Source organism: Acomys minous (assembly GCF_964271855.1).
Source record: "Acomys minous genome assembly, chromosome: 17".
Classification (NCBI taxonomy): domain Eukaryota; kingdom Metazoa; phylum Chordata; class Mammalia; order Rodentia; family Muridae; genus Acomys; species Acomys minous.
In genome coordinates, this window is record NC_140500.1 from 22,360,466 (window position 1) to 22,382,634 (window position 22,169).

The window sequence follows — 22,169 nt, forward strand, 5'->3', positions numbered from 1 at the left end:
AGGGGAATAAGGGGAAAATGGGAGGGAGGGAAGAATGGGAGGATACAAGGGATGGGATAACCATTGAGATGTAACAAGAATAAATTAATATAAATAAATAAATAAATAAATAAAAATTAAAAAATAAAAATATAAAAATATAAGGTCTCAAAAAACCTCAGAGACATGCAGAATGTGGCATTTAAAGATGTTTATATTATTTCAAAGATTCATTGACAATGATAAAGGTTAGCTCCTAGCAATACCCAGCCTACCTTAAAGAAAATGATGGCCATCAAAGAACCTCCTTAAGGAGATGGTTTCAAATATGGCAAATAAGCTGTTGGGTAAAATGTCCTCATTTTAACCACAGACAGAATTCTGCCTAAAAAAGAGCAGCTAGGATGCAGGTAAAGTCAATTTCCAAACTCTGCAAAGACAGGGTAAGCAAGTCCTCAATAGTTCCTGTCTCAGAATATGTTTGTCAGATATATTGGGACAGAAGGCTTAAGATGATGCCCCCATGTTATAGAGAGTTTTGGGTGACTGTTCAGACAGCAAACGATCTCTGTCATCTTCTCATTTGAGAAGCTGCTAACATTCACTCCCTGACTAAGGTAATTAATTATAATCCTTCTCATGTCTCTGATGGGGTCGAAGACCAGATAGTTTAGTTTTACAATTAAGCTTAGTTGTTCAAGGGTGAAGATATTTTTAGTGGATAATGATGAGATATGATAGATATTTATTTACATTCAGAATTTTAGACTCACCAAGATAGGAAAGATGTTTTCTTCAAGGTTGCCAAATACAAATAGTCAAAAAACTAAGAATATAACATGTATATAATTCCTGATTGTTTCATGGTTCTTCTTGCTGTAGGTAGTTGGTTGTGTATATGTATAATAATATAAATGTATTTGTAAAAAATAATTAATAAATAAAAAAATTAAAAAGTTGCTTGCTTACTGAGCCCACATGGAAACGGGGAGCCCCAATTTCTCTAGATACAAGGAAGGGCCTGTTACCCCTCTGCTGTCAAGGACTCCATATCTACCTCTATCAGCACTAATGTCAGGCCCATTTGTCCTTCTGAGATGCTGTCAGGAAGAGCCAGAAAAACAAGGTGTAAAGAACACCCAGACTCTGAGGATATAATGAGAAAAAGTCAGAGGATGGCAAGATCTCCCATGCTCATGCATCAGTAAGATTAACATAGTAAAAATGCCCAACTTACCCAAAGCAATCTACTGATGAAATGCAAACTCCATCAAAATTTCAGCACATTTACTTAAAGTCCTTGAAAAGACAATACTCAACTTCATATGCTAAAACAAATAAATGAACAAACAAACAAAAAGCAGAATAGATAAAGCAGTCCTGTACAATAAAAGAACTTCGAGAGGCATCACCATCCCTGATATCAAGTTGTATTACAGAGATATAGTAATGAAAACTGAGTGGTATTTGCATAAAAAGACATGTTGATCAATGGAATCAAATTAAGGACTCAGATGTAAATTCACACATATATGGATGCCTGCATTTAAAAAAAAAAAAAGAAGCCAGAAATACACAATGGAGAAAAAAGTATCTTCACAAGTAGTGCTGGTCTTACTGGATGTCTGCATGTAGAAGAATGCGAGTCCTCAAATCCAAATGGACCTAAGATCTCAAAGTAAAGCAACATAACCAAAACCTAATAAAAGAGAATGTGTAGAATAGCCTTGAATGCATGGGCACAGGAGACAACTTCCTGAACAGAGCACCAACAGCTCAGGCACTAAGATTAATCATTAAAAAATGAGACCTCATGAAACTGAAAAGCTTCTATAAGACAAAGGACATCATCAGAAGGACAAAAATGGCAGCCTACAGAATGGGAAAAGATCTTCACCAGCTCCACATCTGATAGAGGGCTAAAATTGAAAATGTATATAAAAACAATAACAATAAAATCTTAGGAAAAAAGGATCAACAAGCCAAATAATCTAAATAAAACATGGGATACAGATCTAAACAGAGAATTCGCAACAGAGGAACCTCAAATGGCTGAAAAACACTTTAAAATGTTCCACATCCTTACCCATCAGGGAAATGCAAATCAAAACTACTCTGAGATTCCATGTTATACCTGTCAGAATAGTTAAGATGAAAAACACAAATGCAGCTCACGTTGGCAAGGATGTGGGGCAAGGGAACACTGCTCCATTGATAGAGGGCATGCAAGTTTGTACAGCCACTTTGGAAATAAATATCGCGGCTCTTCAGAAATTTGGGAATTGATCTAACTCAAGACTCAGTTATACCACTCATGGGCATATACCCATGGGCTACTCCATCCTACCACAAAGACACCTGCTCAACTATGTTCATAGTGGTTTGATTTGTGATAGCTAGAAACTGAAAACAACCTACTTGTGCCTCAACTGAGGAATGGAGATAAAGAAAATTTCATCCATGTACACAATGGAATATTATTAAGCTATTTTAAAATTGACATCATGAAATCTGCAGGCAAATGGATGAAGTAGGAAAAAAAATCATCTGAGTGAGGTAATCCAGACCGACAAGGACAAACATGGTATGTATTCAGTTATAAGTGGATAAAAGCTGTTAATTAAAAGGTAACCATGCTACAATCCACTGACCTAGAGAGGCTAAATATCAAGAAGGAACACATGGTTCTTCCTGGGAAGGTGAAATAGAATAGATTTTGTGGGTGGACTGGGGCTGATGGAGATGGAAACAGAAGGAATCAAGCTAGGGGAGGAGTGAGTACCAGGAAAGATTACTGGAATTGTTTTAGTTGGAGGGGGAGGGTAATATGGAAGCCTAGTGCAGTAGAATCTATGAGGGTAATCTCTGAGGGTGACCCTAGTGAAGACTCTTAATAGTGGGTGATATTGAACCAGATATGGCCATCTTCTGTAACTAGGCAGGCTTTCAGTGTTGGGACAGGGACTCTAACCCATCCACAAAACGTTGACCTACAATTTGTCCTGCCAACAAGATGTGCTGGAGTAATGTTTGGACAGAACTTCGGGGAATAACCAACAAATGGCTGGTGCAACTTGAGGTCCAAGCCACAAGAGGGCGCCCATGTCTAACACTTCCTGGATGGCCAGGAACTGGAGGCTGGTTAGACCAGAGACCTAGGATGCAACCAAATATAACAGGCAAAAAGGTAAACTAAAATAAGATAAGATTAAAAAGTCAATCAAATGAGTCCTAATGATATTCTGCTATACTCATAGATTAGTACCTAGCCCAATTATCATCATAGAGGTGCCATCTAGCAATTGATGGGAGCAGATGCAGAGACCCACAGCCTAACATTACACAGAGGATGAACGATTGTAGGAGCCAGAGGAGTCAAGGACATCAGGACCCACAGAATCAACTAAGTAGGGCTTATAGGGACTCACAGAGACTAAAGTGATGATCATGAAGCCTGCATGGGTCTGTGCTGAGTCCTCTGCATATATGGTATGTTTATCTAGTTGGTGTTCTTGTGAGACTCCTAAAAATGGGAGTGGGTGGGTTTTTTTGTTTGGTTGGTTTTTTTGTTTTTTTTTGGTTTGTTGTTGTTGTTGTTGTTGTTGTTGTTTTGCATGCTCTTGGGAGCCTTTTTCTCCTACTGGGTTGCCCTATCCAGCCTTGATATGAGGGTTTGTGCCCAGTCTTACTGTAATTTGTTATGGCTTGTTCGGAGGATATTCCTAGGAGGCCTGTTCTTATTTAAAGGGAAACTTTGGAGAAGTAGATCTAGGAGACAGAACTGAGAGGACTGGCTGGAGAGGACACTGTGGTTAGGATGTAATGTATAAGAAAAGAATTACATACTCTGGTGCCTCAACTTTGACCATGTCCCCTGGAGGGGGAGACCTGGTGGCACTCAGAGGAAGGACAGCAGGTTACCAAGAAGAGACTTGATACCTATGAACATTTACAGGGGGAGGTAATCCCCCTCAGGAACAGTCATAGGGGAGGAGAATAAGGGGAAAATGGGAGGGAGGGAAGAATGGGAGGATACAAGGGATGGGATAACCATTGAGATGTAACAAGAATAAATTAATAAAGTAAAAAAAAAGAATTAATTGGGAAAGAGAGAGAGAGAAGAGAGAAAGAGAAGAGAGAAGAGAGAAAGAAAGAAAGAAAGAAAGAAAGAAAGAAAGAAAGAGGGAGGGAGGGAGGGAGGGAGAGACAGAGAGAGACAGAGATGAAGCAGGAGGGAGGGAGAGGCCAGATTTCTGTGGATTCATGACACTCTACAGGCAGCAATCAAACTCTTAGGAACATTAATTCTTATCCTCCAGTGGTGTACCGTGTTTTATGCAGCACAGTCCTTTGTGGGTTAGATCATTTATAGGTTTTTGTTCTTCAATAAATTGAAAGTACTTTTGAAAATAAGCTGTAAGAAAACAGAACCAAACCAGAATTTCATGATAGAATTATGGCTTTCTATTTTCTACTTATTTTTCTACCACATCTGGATTACCTAAGTAGACAGAGCCTGACTACAGTTCCCTTCCCCACAATCAATGGAATCGTCAGCCTTCTGGCTTAAAAACACAGACACTTCCAGAACTCATAGAAAGATGGGTGGTTTAAAAGGCAGGATGAGCCCATTATCATCACTGTAAAGGGAGTGAGTGAGCCACACCCTTCCATCTTAATGTAAGGTGACAATGCTAACTCTAGGGGGAGATGAAGCAGAGATAGATACTCACTCACATTTTAGGGTGAGTATATATCTTCTCTTTGGGAGGAAAGGGGTTAGCTAATCCTGAGTGGCTCTAGATTATATTAGAAAGCAAAATTTTAAGAAATGTATCTACAGGGCATAGTGTTCTTCCCTAAACCCTCCTTATTTCAACTGACTTCCTCCTCCCTAGACCACACTCTCACTCTTCCAGTATCAAAGTGACTGGCCTCTCCCTCTAGAACTGTGTATCTGCACTTTCCTCCCTGTCCCTTTGTCCTCCTTACCTCATCCCTTTTTCCTTCTTCTTTCACTAACACCAGTTTTGAAATGGATCATCAGTAATATCCCAGGGCACTTGTTAACCATCCAGTTCTCCTCCTCTTCAGCAACTGAGACACAGCTATGTCCTGGTTTAGCCTTGCATTTTTTGCCATTACTTCTTGTTGTCTTTTATAATCTCTTCTTCTTCCATCCACCCCTTTAAAATATAACACTTCCTACAGCCCTGTCATTATGCTTCCTCCTCTTATAAAATCTTCCCAAGCGATGTCATGTATTGCTATGGTCTTGCCTGTTGCCTATATGTGTGAGATTTTTGAGGCCAGAGAAGGCAAACATATTAGGTTTGACTCATTACACTCAATCTCAAATGAACATTTACCAACCTAAACCCATGGCATCGTGTACTATCTACTTCTTTGAGTAACTTCGTGGTTACTGAATTTGCATCTTCATAATATTGAAGTCACACTTTACTTCTTGGATCCCTTGATCCCTAGATCATCAGGCGTCTACTTTGTTGACCCTACACTCTTTGCTACTCAAAGCTGCTCCTCTCATGGTCTCCAGACATTTATCTCATTATCAGATTATAAAGTAGCCCACTATTTTCAAGGTGTTGTAAAAGCACCAACTATAGCCTAAGTTTGACCATATCAATTCTCCACATGAAATGTTGTGATGGTTCTCCATGGCTGTGATGCTTTGTCAAAAACTGACCACAGGTTTTAGTTTCTATATTCTCATACCGTTGTAATGTGATTTTTGCCACATTCCCAGTTTAAAAAAAAAAAAGCAAAGTCTTCTTGTGAACTGGCCAAGAGAATGTGAAATATCATTCCTGATCTGAATTACTATCAAGTTAAATTCTTTAAGAGGCCTGAGTTATGGTCACCTTCAATCTTGGAAGTCTGTAAGGTGCATGTAAACAAACCCAGGCCATCCTAAGGAATCACAGAAAAGTGTGTCATACTGTTAGTCATTCCTCCTGGCTTCCTCTTCCTCAGAAGCTGAGCTGCCTGCAGTGGTAACTGGCACATACACGTGCCTACGTTCAGCTAGGACCAGAGGAGCCTCTCAGTGGAGCTCAGCCTGAATGCCAAACCATAGGAGCAGAAGATAAATAAAACAGTTCATTAAACTTATACCGACTTATTAAGTAGAAAACCATACTTGACAAATAAATATTATTTAGGAGAAAGAACTGTTTTTCATAGTGAGGCACAGCACATAAAGCATCCTGATTATGTCTACCTAGAAAATATCATTTCTCCTTCACTCAGCACTGCGTGCCTCAACCATTCATGCTTCAGTTTCACACCTCTGGGACAGTCTTCGTAACCACAGTTATAGTTGTTGCTTCTTCTAAGACATCTGTCTCAGGACAACCCTTCCTGGACAATGTTGCAAACAATAGTTTATTTTTTCTTCATTTTTTTTCTAAAGCAGACTCTTTACATAGGCCAGGCTAATTCCACACTCACTGTCCTCTTGTATCAACATCATGAGTAGTTGGGATAATAGGAGTGTGCCATTGCACGTGGCTCATTGACACAGGTTCATTGACTTTCGTCTAAATTACTTGAAAACAGAGTCTGTGTTCTCCTTGTATGTTATTTGATGAACTTTCTGACATAGAGTAAATGGCTATTACTTTATTCTGGGTGATCAAATGAATGAGTGAAATGTCCTAAATATACTAGTTTTCATTCATTTTTAATTTCTCATAAATTCTCACATCTTTGATGAAGATAAATTGACTCATTTGCTCAGTTGGCTTCTAGATTCTGCAAGATCCTGGGCTTGACAGAAGTACCTAGGAATTAAGTGAAGAACACTTCTTGGAGAATTTCTTTCTAGCTCCTTCTTGTCCACAAGCTCACCCCAGATGGAAGGAGCTTATGTACACCTACGGCTTGTATGCACACACAGTTTATGCACATACAGCTTGACTTCTTGATGCCAATGAGAACACCCACAGAATTCACTCCACAACCACATCAGAGACTCAAGAATGTTCTTCAGTTTCTCTGGCAGCAGGCATGGCCTCGTGTTGAGCAGGGGCTCTCCATTAGATCTGGGACTGGGAATGAGTAGTAAGGCAGGGGATGGGGCATTGAGGTTAGTGTCTGGGATGCACTTAGAGACTGGAAGAGGTGCAGAACCAGTGATCTATCAGATGTTCTGGCATCCAATGTGTCCCCTGGTCCAGCAGTGAGTATCACCCTGAGTTTATCTACTGTTCTTCTGGCTGATGTGACCTGGACTTGAGCAGGGGATAGTCTCTGTATTTGGGGGAGGGGACAAGGCAAAGTGCTGTTTTTGGAGGAGGCATGGTGGAGAATTGTGTCCTTGAGAGTGTTCCATGGGCAAGCTGCCTACCTGTTCTTATAGGTGGCATGGCCTGCATTGAGTAGGGGATGTCCACCTGAGTTGTGTGATATTGCTAACAGATTGTGAGGTGGAATGTACTGAGGAGCAGAGTCCACATGTATATTTACATCAGACAGAAAATTTTGTATGTATGTTTGTATGTATGTATGTATGTATGTATGTATATATGCCTTCGTTTATCTACACAAATCTTGTTTTTGAAAAGAGTTCTATTCTTCTTATATCTCTTTACCTTCTGCTTGGTTCTGAACTTTTCTGCACCATAGTGGATGTAAACATGTTTTTGTTTTGATTCCATTTGTTGTTTCTCTTCTCAGCATAGATAGATAGATAGATAGATATGTATTGTATATTATATGGTAAGAAAAATAATTTCTTAAAGAAATCAAGAAAAAGACAAACAAAACACACATGTGCATACCACACACACATACACACACCACCACCACCACCACCACCACCACACAAAACAAATACACACATATACACACTCCACACACCTGACACCAAGCAGGTGAGATTGGAATGGCTTGTGTGAAGTTCAGACAGTCTTCTATTGGGATTGTCCATCGTAAACTGGGAAATCACTGTGAAGAAAGAAGCAAATGAACATCCACATGGCCAGCCCTGGAGCCTCATGTCCTCTACCTCTACCGAGCCAGTGCACTTCTACATACACCCACCCCAACTTCTCCAGGCAAATCTACTGAAGACCAGACTAAATTATTGCTGCCCTGTATGCATTTATATCACTCATATCTATATCTCCTCATTTGTTGTTCCTCTTCTCTACTATAACCACAGTTTTATTTTCTGGGAAAAAACATTCCATCTTCTGCATCAATTAATCACAAAGCCCTGCATCAGGGAACTGTCACACGTGCTGCATGGTTCTCTGTTGATTCCCCAATGTCTTGTCTCCTTTGTCTGAACCATTTTGAGGGAAGAATAATGGATATGTTAACATATCTTGGCATTCCTGATTACAGGTAGGAGTAGATTAAGTATCTGTAGACTTTTAAGTGGGGGTTGGATATAATTAAGATACATTGTACATAAGTATGAAAGTTTCTGTTGAAGATGCTATCATTTTTCCATTGAATAGATTTGACTTCTTTGTCAAAAATCAAGTGACTAAATAAATACAAATTATTTTTAAAATTAGCATTTTGTTCATAAGTGTGCACGTTAACCATGTTAACAAAAATAGATTCTTTATTACTTTTAGCAAGTGTTTATAGTTCATATTTTGGGTGGTGCATGTCTGTTTCTTCTTGAACAGTAATGTAACTATCCTTAGCTACCACAGCCTGCCCTCCTAGGCCTGACTGTGCCAGCCAGCACAGATCTTGATTTGGTGAGAATGATGTCTTTGTTTCATCACTGTGCCTCCTTGGCTGTTCAGTAACTATTGTGATCATTTCCACAGCAAATAGCTGTAGACTGCAAAGAACATCATCAATATTTCTCACATACTAGACTTCTGATATGGCTTTATAGGCAGATGAAACAGAGCAGAAATGTTTTATCTCCTCAATCTTTACTATTTAATTTGGTTACATTTTCCTCTCAAATTGAGACACAAAAATCACAGACTCTCATCTTTGAACCTTATAGAATCAATTAGAGCTGCACTTCCAAAAGGGACATGCTTAGACCAGAGAATGTGATTAATGGTAAACCTGATACTGAAAGGCTCTGTCACAGTTGATGGTTATAAATGACATGTGCTGTGTGTGTGTGTGTGTGTGTGTGTGTGTGTGAGAGAGAGAGAGAGAGAGAGAGAGAGAGAGAGAGAGAGAGAGAGAGAGACAGAGACAGAGACAGAGACAGAGACAGAGACAGACAAATAGATAGACAGACAGACACAGAGACACAAGGCAGAGACAGAGAGGTGGAGAGAGACAGAGAGAGTTCAAGGTTTGGTATCTTCCTCCCCAACTATACACATTATTTTTTGAAGGAAGGTCTCTCACTGACTAGAGTGACATATATGCTTGTCAGCAGTGGTTACAGATAAGCGTCCTTTATGTAGCTTTTCTATGCAGGTATCTGAGTGCAGTTGCTCATACGTATGCAGCAAACACCAAAAGAGTCATCTCACCATCCCAGAGCATGTTAAATCTTGATACATGCCTTCTCTATATAAAATCAGAGGGATGCATGGTTTGCCTTGCATTCTGTTGTTGAGATGTTTCATGTTTATGGATATTTGTCTATTGGCTTATCTTTGCATCCCTGGTATGAATTCAACTTGATAAAAGTGAATACATTTTTTTATTACACTGGTGAAAATAAAATAAAATAAATGGCATGTGCTAACAAGGCTAAGTGAATGAACCTTAGAAACCTCAGTGGTTGAAAGAGAAAAAGAAAGCAATGAGGAAGAGAAGTAAAAAAATATACAAAACAAACAAATATGGTATTGCATGTAAGGTCTGACCAGTTAATGGGATTCAAAAAACCAACACCAGCAGGAATGGTGGCTTGCACCTTTAATGCAGGCACATGGGAGGCAGAAGCATGCTGATCTCTGTGAGGATGAGGCCAGCATAGTCCACAGAGAGAGTTCCAAGACAAGGACTTCACACAGAAACCCTGTCTCAAAAAGACAAAGACAAACCAAACAAAGCAAAGTAAAACAAAACAAATCAGCCCCTGGGAGTTTCTGTGGAACAGAGACAAGAAAGTGCCTGAAAGAGACACCAGGATCTGGACCCAGAGGAGCCTGCACAAACTGTACCAACCAAGGACAATTACATCTAGACCCCCTGCTCAGATCTAGCCAGTGGAAAGTTCATTCTCCATGGTTGTGGGGAGAGTGGGGATGGCCTCTGACATGAACTCTGGTGCTCCCAATCTTATCATTTCCCCTTGATGGGGAGGCCTGGCAGCCCACAGAGGGAGGGGAAGCAGGCTATCTGGGTTAGATGTCATAGGCTGTGGTCATATGGTGGAAGAGAGGGTCTACTTCTGTCAGAATTCTAGGGGAAGGGAATGCTTGGGAGTGTGAGGGAGGGTAGGAACGAGCAAATAGAGGTCAGAAGACAACCATCAGGATGTAACCTGAATAAATTATAATAAAAATTTAAAAAAGAAAAAGAAAAAAAGAGACACCTGCCAGTGAAGAACTTACCCATGCAGCTCATGATAAAACAGGTACTGAGGAGTAAGATGGAAATCACAGCAACTGACCAGAGTCTCAGGGTCCAGCAGACTCCCATCCCTATGGGATAGCAAGCAGACATAGTCACCACAAGACCAAAAGCTTAGAGAATAACAAACCAGACAAAATGGTTAGAGTAATTAGAAACTTAGAGTAGGGAAAGCTGTGAAAGCCCTAGAATAAATGACCAGGTCAAGTCTGAATGCATGTGCATGTACGCACACACACACACACACACACACACACACACACACACACACACACAGAGAGAGAGAGAGAGAGAGAGAGAGAGAGAGAGAGAGAGAGAGAGAGAGAGAGATCAGGCATCGGCAATTCCCATGTCTTTATAGTTGCTTCTTAAGGATCAACATTTTAACATCGATGTCCTATCTTTTTACTTCCCCTTTCAATATTTGTTTTCTTGTTTTTCAAAGGGCTTCTGGTGCTAAGATACTTACTTCCTTCAAACTCCTGTGGGTCTGATGTCTTGCTCCATTCTATCCTTCAGCCTGGCCACTTGTCTGCATCTTTACCCCAGGCAAACACTCATCCCATCACACACTTTCACCATGGCCTCTGAACTGAGACAGGAATGCTCACCGCACCTTGGGGCTGGCTCTCCTCCACCATTATTTAGGTCTGTGTTCAGAAGCTCAAGGGCTTCTTGTGTCTTTGTGTCGCTGATACAAATCAGGGGCCTGTCTTCTTTCAAAGAGACCAGAGCTCTACAGACTCTGAGCTAAATGCACCAGAAATAGGCAGAAGTCCCAGTAGGAACTGGTGTCCAGTGAACAAAGGCACTAACAGAGTATTTAGAAGTCTTTTCAAGAAAGGGGAAATTAAGAAACATGCCTAAAACTGTTCCTGGAAACTCTGACAAAAGTATTCTCATCATTTGCTCAGTTCCTAATTTGGAACTTTTCCCCAACACGTTTCTCTGTGAATGTAATTTAAAGAAATTGTGACTTACAGAATTTTATGTGGTTTATTTAGTTAGTATAAGGTTTTATTTATATATTGAACAGGGTTCTAGTAAGCAATAAAAAGTCTGATTTAATGGCTGGAATTTAGATGTTATGAATTACTGTAGTAAATAATAAGAAGTCCATAGAGGTCTGGGAGATGGTAAAGTGGTTGGAGGCCTTGCAAGCAAGAGGACCTGAGACTGATGCCCAGAACCTACCCAGAAATATCATGGGTGATGATACATGCTTGTAATCCCAGATCTGGGAAAGCAGAGACAGATGGATCCCTGGGAGCTTCTTGTCAGGCATCCCAGCTTTTAATTGGTGTTCTCCAGACCCATGAGAGACCCTGCCTTAAAGGAAGTGGACGGTGTTCCTGAGACTTATAGTCAATGTATTCTTAAATGAAAAAAGGAAATAAAAGAAAGACTTGACTGCTCATAACTCATTGAAATATTGATTATAGATATAAGGGAGATTAGAGACAGAAGCATCAGGAATGATCCAGAGTGAACCAGGCCATAGCTAGTGGTTCAGGGGAGGTCATGAGAGCCAGTGTAAAAGAGGCCAGGAGTGAGCCAGAAGAACGTGATAGCAAAAGGACCACATAGCTACAATGGCAGGGTTGTGTATAGATGAGAAGTTGGGGGAAGGACCCATCTCAGTCCATGGGCTACAGAGTTTAGGGTAGGGGTGGGGTATGCCAGCTAGGATGTCTCTGTAACAGGTACTGACAATGCTGAGAGAGGCTGGTGAATAGCATCTGCTTTGATATGTTAGTTGGCACCTCAGTTAGCTGTTTGTCTCAGGTTGGAGATCCATCAGTTCTCAACCCTTCCTTCACATAGGTACACACATGAATAAGCACATACATATATACATTTAAAAAACAAGAGACATGAGCATTATTCAGGAGTGGTATTATAAAATGGACATGGTATTGTGATGTACGTTTTGCTGTGTTATGGCTCCTTTGAATGAGAGGAAGCTGGTATTTAAGTATGATTATTGTGCCTATACTTTGACAGTGCTAATTCTATTTTGAACTCCATCTTGTTATACAACCTCTAAGGCAAATAACAGATATAACATCTTGACCACACATTAGCCATCATATTGATGATTGTAGGTCAATATGCAAAGGAGACTGATGGGATCTGGGCCTTTTAGATATGATTTTTCCTTAAACTATAGTCATCAGTGTATCACATTGTCATGTGTGACAGATACATCTCCTGATTCTACAATTTTTTTCTCAACTATCTGTTCGCATGCTCTGTTGAAACAAATGAGTCCTTTTCTTCAGTGCTGATGACCTACGAGCAGTCTGGACCTTTTCTGTTGCCATCATGGAAGAGACTGATTTCCATAATCATCCATAGGATTTTACTCATGCATGCACAGTTCATTCATTACTAATGCTGTGTGCTCAAGTAGTTTTCTTGTACCTAGTCTTGCCAATATACCTACACTCCTTTCTTTTACTTTTACATGTTCTGCCTTTGTCTTCCTAAGAAGAGCATCGTGACAGTGGGATCTGGGCCCAGTGGGGATCTGCTCAAACTCCTGCACCAACCAAAAGCAATACATGCAGTAAACATTGAACTCCTACTCAGATCTAGGCAATGGACAGGACATTTTCCACAGTTGTGTGGAGAGAAGGGACTGACTCTGACCTGAACTCTGATGCCCCATATTTGACCACTTCCTCTTGGTGGGGGAGGCCTGGTAGCACTCAGAGAAAGTGTAAGCTGGCTACCAAGATGAGACTTGATAGCCTATGACCATATAGTTGGGGAGGAGGTCCCCCTCAGTCATCGATCTAGGGTAGAGAAATAGGGTGAAAGTGGGAGGGAGGGAAGAATGGGAGGATACAAGTGATGGGATAACAATTTAGATGTAATCTGAATAAATTAATAAAATAAAATGTAAAAAGAAAGAAATTGGTTGATTTATGCACTGTTTTCATGTGGGTCCCAACTTGTCATTTTATTAGAGGGTAAAGAGACTGCTCATTTGACAGGAGTTATAATCCTTGAGCTTGCAATAGACAGGAAACAGACTGACATTGCTGGTAGTATGACAAAATTTGACTTACATTGGGCAAAAGTGGATTAGTAGCATTTTATGAGTTCTTTCATTATTTTGGTAGCATTTAATGAGTTCTCTCATTAGGCTAAGGAAATTGAAAAATGAAAAGAAATCAGAGGCAAGCCTTATAAAGTGTGTTATCACTCCCTCCTCACACACTTCCTCTGGATCCTTGCCTCCACTATCATCACCATCACATCCACATTCATAAGGAAGCAGTCTCCATCTGGATACCTATGATCCTGGGATGCAGTACATATAAGTACATGGCCCTTATCCATGGTTTTAGCACAGAATTTCTAAAAGCCTTTTTTATCATAGGACATCTTCTGTGGTGATTTTTGTAGGGATGTTCTAAATGTCAAAAATAGTCCCACAGTAATAAATATAAAATTAACTCTTCCAGTGCCTAAGATTGTTTCAAAATAGGGCCAATCATCTGATCAGACAGTGGGAACCTAAACTCCCACATCTTCAGAATGGGAAAAGAGTGAAGACCGAGTTCAATCACTAGTAACCAATTACAGACCTGCAGAGAGAGCTCAAACTTAGATTGAACTCAATGAAGCTTTTCAAGTAAGAGCGTAGGGGTAGCCATAGGTAATGATAGGATGAATTTAGTAATTTTTAAAGTTCCTAAACCATTTTCCCACAGTTGTTTGATAAAAGCAGGAAGAAGTGTTTGTTTCCACCAATGCTTTACCAACTGTTTCACTTCCGCTTCTGGATGAAGAAGTACAAACTATGGTGTTGAGTTGACTGACTGACCAGGAAGAGAAAACATTCTCCTAAGATGTCCACAGGCAAACTGCCTTATGCTTTCTTACCCATCTCCAGCATGCGCTCCCCTAACTGATTTCTGTCTTGACTACTATCACCCTGTACTTTAGTCTCTGCTCCCTTATTTCCAGATTATGGAGGAATACCTTTAAAAAAAAGAATTCTGGGACTTCCAAGATGGCAGCAGTCAAGGCTTACCATATCTGAGTGGTGGAAGATCAGAGACTGTGGTTGTGGTAACCTAGCAGTTGACCTCAAAACAATGACATTGGTGTTTTCTAGTGACATTGCTGAGTTGGAAACACACAGTTCCAGGCCATCCTGCAGCTGACTCCTAGGTCCAGGATGCAAGGCCCTGGATTCACAGTGCCCTGCACTTTCTGCCGATAGGCACAAGGGTCATACATTCCAGCAACCAGACCTTGGGCCCCCCCCCCCACTTCCCTGAGACCAGCTCATGGATACTGGGTTAACATCCCAACACAACCCCATGATTCTACTGGTACCCCAGTGGAGTCCAGCTGAACAATAGGAGGTGTATTTGGGGCCCAATCTCAGTTGTCTGTCATCCCAGGGGGCCTGTGAGTTGCCAGAGCAATGATTAGCTAGAGTCCTCTCAGCTTACTCCAATTTGCCTAACCTACCGGGGATACAGCCACCAGAGAGGTGAGATGTATGTGGGACCAAACACCTACTGTCCGCCATCCCAAGGAGGCCAGTGGATGGCCCAGGCATGCAGTTTAGAGTACTATCTGCTGACTCAGAGCTGCCTGATCCACCTGGGACACAGCTAGCAGAGTGGTGAGCTGTATCTGGAACCAACCCCTATTGTCCAAGATCTGCCAATCAGAATAAAAGCAGATGTCTCAACAGAAATTCAAAGGCCAGGAGACATTGTAATTATATATTTTAAGCTCTGAAAATCAACTGCAAAGATACTGCAATGCCCATCAAAGCTATCTGTCACAACAGAAAGGGAAAGAACGACTCACCATGAAAAAGAACAGGCTGAAGAAATTCATGACAGTAAAACAGCTCTATAGATGATACTTTGGACTAAAGTATGTTCTACATCATCCATGAGACCATGGGAAAGAATAAACCATACTTGGGGGGGGGGTTCAAGATGGCGTCAACCAGTATACACCATATCTGATCTACTGCACGGAGACCAGGGACTTGAATGGAGCCACAGGCTGCTAGATCTAGAGAACTGTAGGTGAGTAGAGTCCCAAACTTCTCAGACCACCGGTGGGCCTGGCCCTGGGACAAGCAACAGCCCAGAGGTCCTGAACCCACTCCCCAGACGCTTGAACGGAACCCACCTGTGGGCTGCAGCTGGCCTATAAAACACAAACTCCCTGTGTGGGGCGGTGATACACTGGAGACCCTGGCCTGAGGAGTCTCAGGGAATAGGGTGAAACTGCCCTTGGATTCCTCCACCCACCCCATGCCAAATTGTGGAGGTCCCCCAGGCTGAGTGGAAACACAGGTGGCAGGGCTCACCAAAAACAGCTAGAGTGGGTGTGCAGTTCAAGGGCCGACCTGGGCCAACCTAGGCCCAATCTAGAGCCAGACACAATGGACTGAGCCTCCAAACAGGGGCAGTTAGAACCCAGCTTGGTCTGCTCTCACAGGTCCAGCAGGATCTCCCACATTCTTGAGAGAGGCTGGACAACCCTCCGGTGTCTAATCATTGATGTAAACGGTGACTACAGCTCAGAGGATCTGTGGGCAGCCCGGGCTACAGGGTCGTGAAAGTGCAGACACCTTGGAGGCAGAGCTAAAAGGCAGCTACAGCTCAGAAAATCTGATCCAGCTGGGGTTTTGGCTACAAAGTGGCAGGAAAGACTGGCAGCTGGGACCAACCTACGCAACCAGAGCGCTTGTGTGCTAAACTTGTTCTAGGTCCCAAAACAGCTGATCTGAATTACAGCCGTAAAGTGAAAGGGTCCAGACAGAAACCTACTTCTGCTGACTTAGTCCGGAGTCTAAGTTGTAGAGAAAAATCCAGGAGTGGAAACCAGATCACCTGCCTGTTTCAGGGAAATACTCCTCGGTCCCCACAGGAAAGGGCAACTGACCTATAATCATTCACTAACTATCCATTCTCAAACAGTGAAGGACACCAGAAGCTAACTCCCAACATCAGAGACACCAAAATGATAAGAGGACAGTGAAAGAACGCAAACAAAAACCAAAACAGCTTGGTGTCTCCAGATCCCAGCAATCCCAATGAAAGCAACCCTGAGAACCCAAACACAATCGAAATACAAGAAAATGACCTCATGTCCTTAGTAAGGAAGATGATAATGGAAGAAACAAATAAAAACTGTAAACAACGTCAGGAGAATGCAATTAAGCGGATTGAAGATATAAAAGAGTCATATAGAGAGACACTGGAAGAATTTCTGAAAAATACAAGCAACCAGATGAAAGAAATCATTAAAACAGTTCAAGATCTGAAGATGAAAATGGAAGCCATGATAAAGGAACATACAGAAGAAAAACGTGATTGAGAGGTCTCAGAGAAGAAAGCAAGCATCAGCATCACAGATGTGACCTTATCTAACAGAATCCAAGAAATGGAGGAATAAATATGAGGACTTGAAGACACAATCATAGAACTCGAAACAACCATCAAAGAAAATACTAAATCTGAAAAGTTTCTGACACAGAACATCCAAGAAATTATGGACATCATGAAAAGATAAAACTTGAGAATAACAGGTATTGAGGAAAGAGAGGACGCTTGACTCCACAGCCCAGAAAATATATTTCACAAAATCATAGAAGAAAATTTCCCCAGTGTGAAGAAGGAGATGCATATGAGCATGCAAGAGACCTACAGAACACCAAATAGAATAGACCAGAAAAGAAAATCTTCCTACCACATAATAATAAGAACACAAAATATACAGAACAAGGGGAAAATATTAAAAGCAGCAAGAGAAAAAGGCTGAGTAACATATGATGGCAAACCTATCAGAATTATACCCGACTTCTCAGCAGAGACCATGAATGCCAGAAGGGTCTGGACAGAGGTCTTGCAAACCCAAATAGAACACAAATGCCAGGCCAGACTACTATACCCAGAGAAACTATCAATAATCATTGATGGACAAAACAAGATATTCCATGACAAAAACAAGTTCAAACAGTACCTATCCACAAATCTGGCTTGACTGAAATTACTAGAAGGAAAACTCCATGCCAAAGGGCCAAGTTACAACCAAAATCACATAGAAAATAGATAACTACACCATGCAAAATCACAACCTCACAAACTATCGACTATAGCAAAGAGCAAAAATGAATGGACTTAACAGTCACTGGTCATTAATATCTCTCAACATCAATGGTCTCAATTATCCAATAAAAAGATACAGACTAACTGAATGGATGCCTAAACATGACCCAATATTCTTCTGCATTCAAGAAATACATCTCACCCACAAGGACAGACATTACCTCAGAGTAAAAGGTTGGGGAAAATATTCCAAGCAAATGATCACAAGAAGCAAGCTGGTGTAGCCATTCTAATATCTAATAAAATAGACTTTCAACCAAAATTAATCAAAAGAGATGAAGATGGTCACTTCATATTCATCAAAGGTAAAGTCAACCAAGAAGACATCACAATTCTGAACATCTATGCTCCTAATACAAGGGCACCCACATTTGTAAAAGAACTATTAACAAAGCTTAAACCACTCATTGATCCCCACACACTAATAGTGGGAGACCTCAACACCCCACTTTCTCTGGAAGATAAGTTTTTGAAACAGAAACTAAGCCAAGAAATAACTTCTTTAACCAATGTCACGAATCAAATGAATCTAACAGATATCTACAGAACTTTTCACCCAAACTCAAAGAATTATACCTTCTCAGCACCCCATGGAACATTCTCTAAAATTGATCACATAGTAGGTCACAAAGCAAGCCTCAACAGATACAAGAAAATTGAAATAATACCTTGTATCCTATCAGATCACCATGGTCTAAGACTGGACTTCAACAACAACAGAAATAACAAAACACCTACACACACATGGAAACTTAACAACTCTCTACTTAATGACATCTGGGTCAGGGAAGAAATCAAGGAAGAAATAAAGGACTTCTTGAAATTCAATGAAAATGAAGGAACAACATACCCAAATTTGTGGGACACAATGAAAGCAGTGCTAAGACAAAAATTCATAGCACTAAGCATATTTAGAAAGAAAGTGGAGACATCCCACATAAACAGCTTAACAACACATCTGGAAACCCTAGGAAAAAAAGAAGAAACACCCAAGAGGAGTAGATGTCTGGAAATAATCAAACTCAGGGCTGAAATCAATAAGTTAGAAACAAAGAGAACAACTCAAAGAATCAACAAAACCAGGAGCTGGTTTGAGAAAATCAACAAGATAGACAACTCTTAGCCAAGCTAACTAAAAGACTGAGAAACACTATCCAAATCAACAAAATCAGAAATGAAAAGGGAGACATAACAACAGACACTGAAGAAATACAAAGAATCATAAGAACTTACTTCAAAGGCATTTATGTCACAAAATTTGAAAATGTAAGGGAAATGGACAATTTTCTTGACCGATTCCATTTGCCAAAATTGAATCAAGATCAGATAAACAAGTAGCCCTATTTCGCCTATAGAAATAGAAGCAATCATTGATAGTCTCCCAACAACAACAACAACAACAACAACAACAAAAAGCCCAGGGCCAGATGGCTTCAGCACAGAATTCTACCAGACCTTCAAACATGAACTAATACTAATACTCTTCAAACTACTCCAAAAAATAGAAATGGATGGAACATTACCAAATTCTTTCTATGAGGCCATAGTGACGTTGATACCTAAACCCCATAAAGACCCAACAAAAAAAGAGAATTTCAGGCCAATTTCTCTTATGAACATTGATGCAAAAATACTCAATAAAATACTTGCAAAACAAATGCAAGAACAATCAAAGACATCATTCACCATGACCAGGTAGGCTTCATTCCAGGCATGCAGGGATGGTTTAATATAAGGAAATCTATCAATGTAATCCATCATATGAACAAACTGAAAGTGAAAAACCACATGACTTACATGCAGAAAAAACATTTCACAAAATCCAACACTCATTCATGTTTAAAGTTTTGGAGAGACTGGAAATACAAGGCACATACCTAAACATAATAAAGGCTATATACGGCAAGTCAATAGCCAACATCAAGTTAAATGGAGAGATACTCAAGGAAGTTCCTCTAAAATTGGGGACCAGGCACGGCTGCCCACTTTCTCCATATCTCTTCAATATAGTTCTTGAAGTTCTAGCCAGAGCAATAAGACGTCAAAAGGAGATCAAAGGGAGCCAAATGGGAAAGGAAGGAGTCAAAATTTCCCTATTTGTAGGTGATATGATAGTGTACATAAGTGACCTCCAAAATACAGCTGACAAACACCTTCAGAAAATTGGCTGGATACAAAATTAACTCAAAAAAGTCAGTAGCCTTTCTTTATACAAATGACAAACATGCAGAGGAAAAATTAAGAAATCTACACCCTTCACAATAGCCACAAGCCATATAAAATATGTAGGAGTAACTTTAACCAAGCAAGTGGAGGACCTGTCTGAAAAAACTTTACATCTCTGAAGAACGACATTGAAGATGACATCAGAAGATGGAGGGATCTCCCTTGTTTGTGGATAGGGAGAATTAACATAGTAAAAATGGCCATCTTACCAAAAGCAATTTACAGATTCAATGCAATTTCTATCAAAATACCTACAAAATATTTTGAAGACATAGAAAGATCGATTCTCAACTTCATACAGAGAAACAAAAAGCTCAGAATAGCAAAAATAATCATATACAATAAAAGATCCTCTGGGGGAATCTTCATACCTGATCTCAAGCTGTACTACAGAGCAACAGTAATTAAAACAGCATGATACTAGCACAGCAATAGCAATGGAATTGAATTGAAGACCCAGAGATGAATCCACACACATTTGGTCACTTGATTTTTGAAAAAGAAGCCAAATCCATTCAATGGAAAAACGATAGCATGTTCAACAAATGCTGCTGGTTTAATTGGATGTCTACATGTAGAAAAATGCAACTAGACTTTTATTTGTCACCGTGCACAAAACTCAAGTCCAAGTAGATTTAAAACCTCAACATAAAACCAGAGACATTAAATCAGTTAAAGGAAAAAGTGGGGAAGAGCCTGCAGCACACTGGCACAGGAGACAACTTCCTGAACAGAACACCAACAGCCCAGGTCTTAAGGTCAACAATTAATAAATGGGACCTCATGAGGCTGAGAAGCTTCTGTAAGGCAGGAGACACTGTCAAGAGAACAAAGAGACAGCCTACAGACTGGGAAAAGATCTTCATCAACCTTTCATCTGACAAAGGTCTAATACCCAAAATATATTTAAAAACTCAAAAAATTAAACACAACCAAACCAAATAACCCAATAGATAAATGGGGCTTGGAACTAAACAGAGAATTCTCAACAGAGGAATAACAAATGGCTGAGAAACACTTAAAGAAATGTTCAACCTCCTTAGTCATCAGAGAAATGCAAATCAAAATGACACTGAGATTCCACCTTACACCCATCAGAATGGCTAAGATCAAAAATTCAAGTGACACCACATGCTGGTGAGGATGTAGAGAGAGAGGAACACTCCTCTATTGCTGGTGGGAATGCACATTAGTACAACCACTTTGGAAATCTATCTGGCGCTTTCTCAGAAAAACGGGGGCTTCCTCAACACCCAGCTATTCCACTCCTTGGAATATACCCAGAAGATGCTCTAACATACAACAGGGACATATGCTCAACCATGTTCATAGCTGCCTTATTCATAATAGTCAGAACATGGAAACAGCCTAAGTGTCCCACAGTAGAAGAATGGATAAAGAAACCATGGTACATTTACACTATGGAATACTACTCAGCTATTAAAAACAAGGAATTCCCGAAATTTGTGGATAAATGGATTGAACTAGAAATTATCATAATGAGTGAGTTCACCCAGAAGCAAAAAGAATTAAATGGTATATACTCATTTATATCGAGACACTAGTCCAAGGGGCACGTCCCATGAAAAATTTTACTTACCAGGAAAGTGAGTCAGAGGGGAGGACATCCTGTTGAGACTTTAGGTGAGAGATGCCTGGGATAATGAGAAAATAGAAGGATCGAGAGGGTCCTGGAAACCTACAAGAAGAACTTTATGACAGGAGTCTGGGTCCTGGGGTCCTCCTAAAACTATGGCACCAGCCAAGGAAAATGTAGGCAGTAAACTTCAAACCCCTACCCAGACTAGCCGATGGACAGGACATTCTCCATCGTTGAGTGGAGAAGGAGATTTGACTTTCACACAAACTCTGGTGCCCCATCTCTGACCACGTCCCCTGGATGGGGAGGCATGGTGGCACTGAGAGGAAGGATAGCAAGTTACCAAGAAGAGACTTGATACCCTAAGAGCATATATAGGAGGTGGAGGTCCCCCTCAGTCACAGACATAGGGGAGGGGAGTAAGGGGGAAGCTGGAGGGAGGGAGAAATGGGAGGATACAAGGGATGGGCTAACACTTGAGATGTAATATGAATAAATTAATAAAAAATAAATAGGATAAAAATATCCACATCAATTACAAAAAAGATGAAAAACACAAATGCAGCTCACATTGGCAAGGATGTGGGGCAAAAGGAATACTCTTCCATTGATAAAGGTCATGCAAGTTTGTACAGCCACTTTGGTTGTGTATATGTATAATAATATAAATG

General features: G+C 40.5%; 2 protein-coding genes across 3 annotated transcripts in view; both read right to left on the reverse strand.

The window, feature by feature from the left end:
* LOC311588403 (C-type lectin domain family 6 member A) overlaps positions 1–22,169 on the reverse strand; it is a 152,048-nt gene that overhangs the window by 38,566 nt on the left and 91,313 nt on the right. The gene's annotated exons all lie outside the window — the stretch shown is intronic.
* The window catches only part of LOC311588400 (C-type lectin domain family 6 member A-like), a 44,609-nt gene that overhangs the window by 11,987 nt on the left and 10,453 nt on the right, over positions 1–22,169 (reverse strand). Inside the window, exons 1-3 of one of the 2 annotated variants that reach the window (XM_084765979.1) lie at positions 11,132–11,307; positions 10,497–10,586; positions 7,861–7,947 (exon numbers count right to left, since the gene is read on the reverse strand). In XM_084765979.1, coding sequence (XP_084622105.1) covers positions 7,861–7,947; positions 10,497–10,586; positions 11,132–11,156 — 202 coding nt within the window. In that variant the 5' untranslated portion in view covers positions 11,157–11,307. Of the gene's footprint in view, positions 1–7,860; positions 7,948–10,496; positions 10,587–11,131; positions 11,308–22,169 lie in introns of those variants that run through there. The other variant, XM_084765980.1, reaches the window with a different exon arrangement.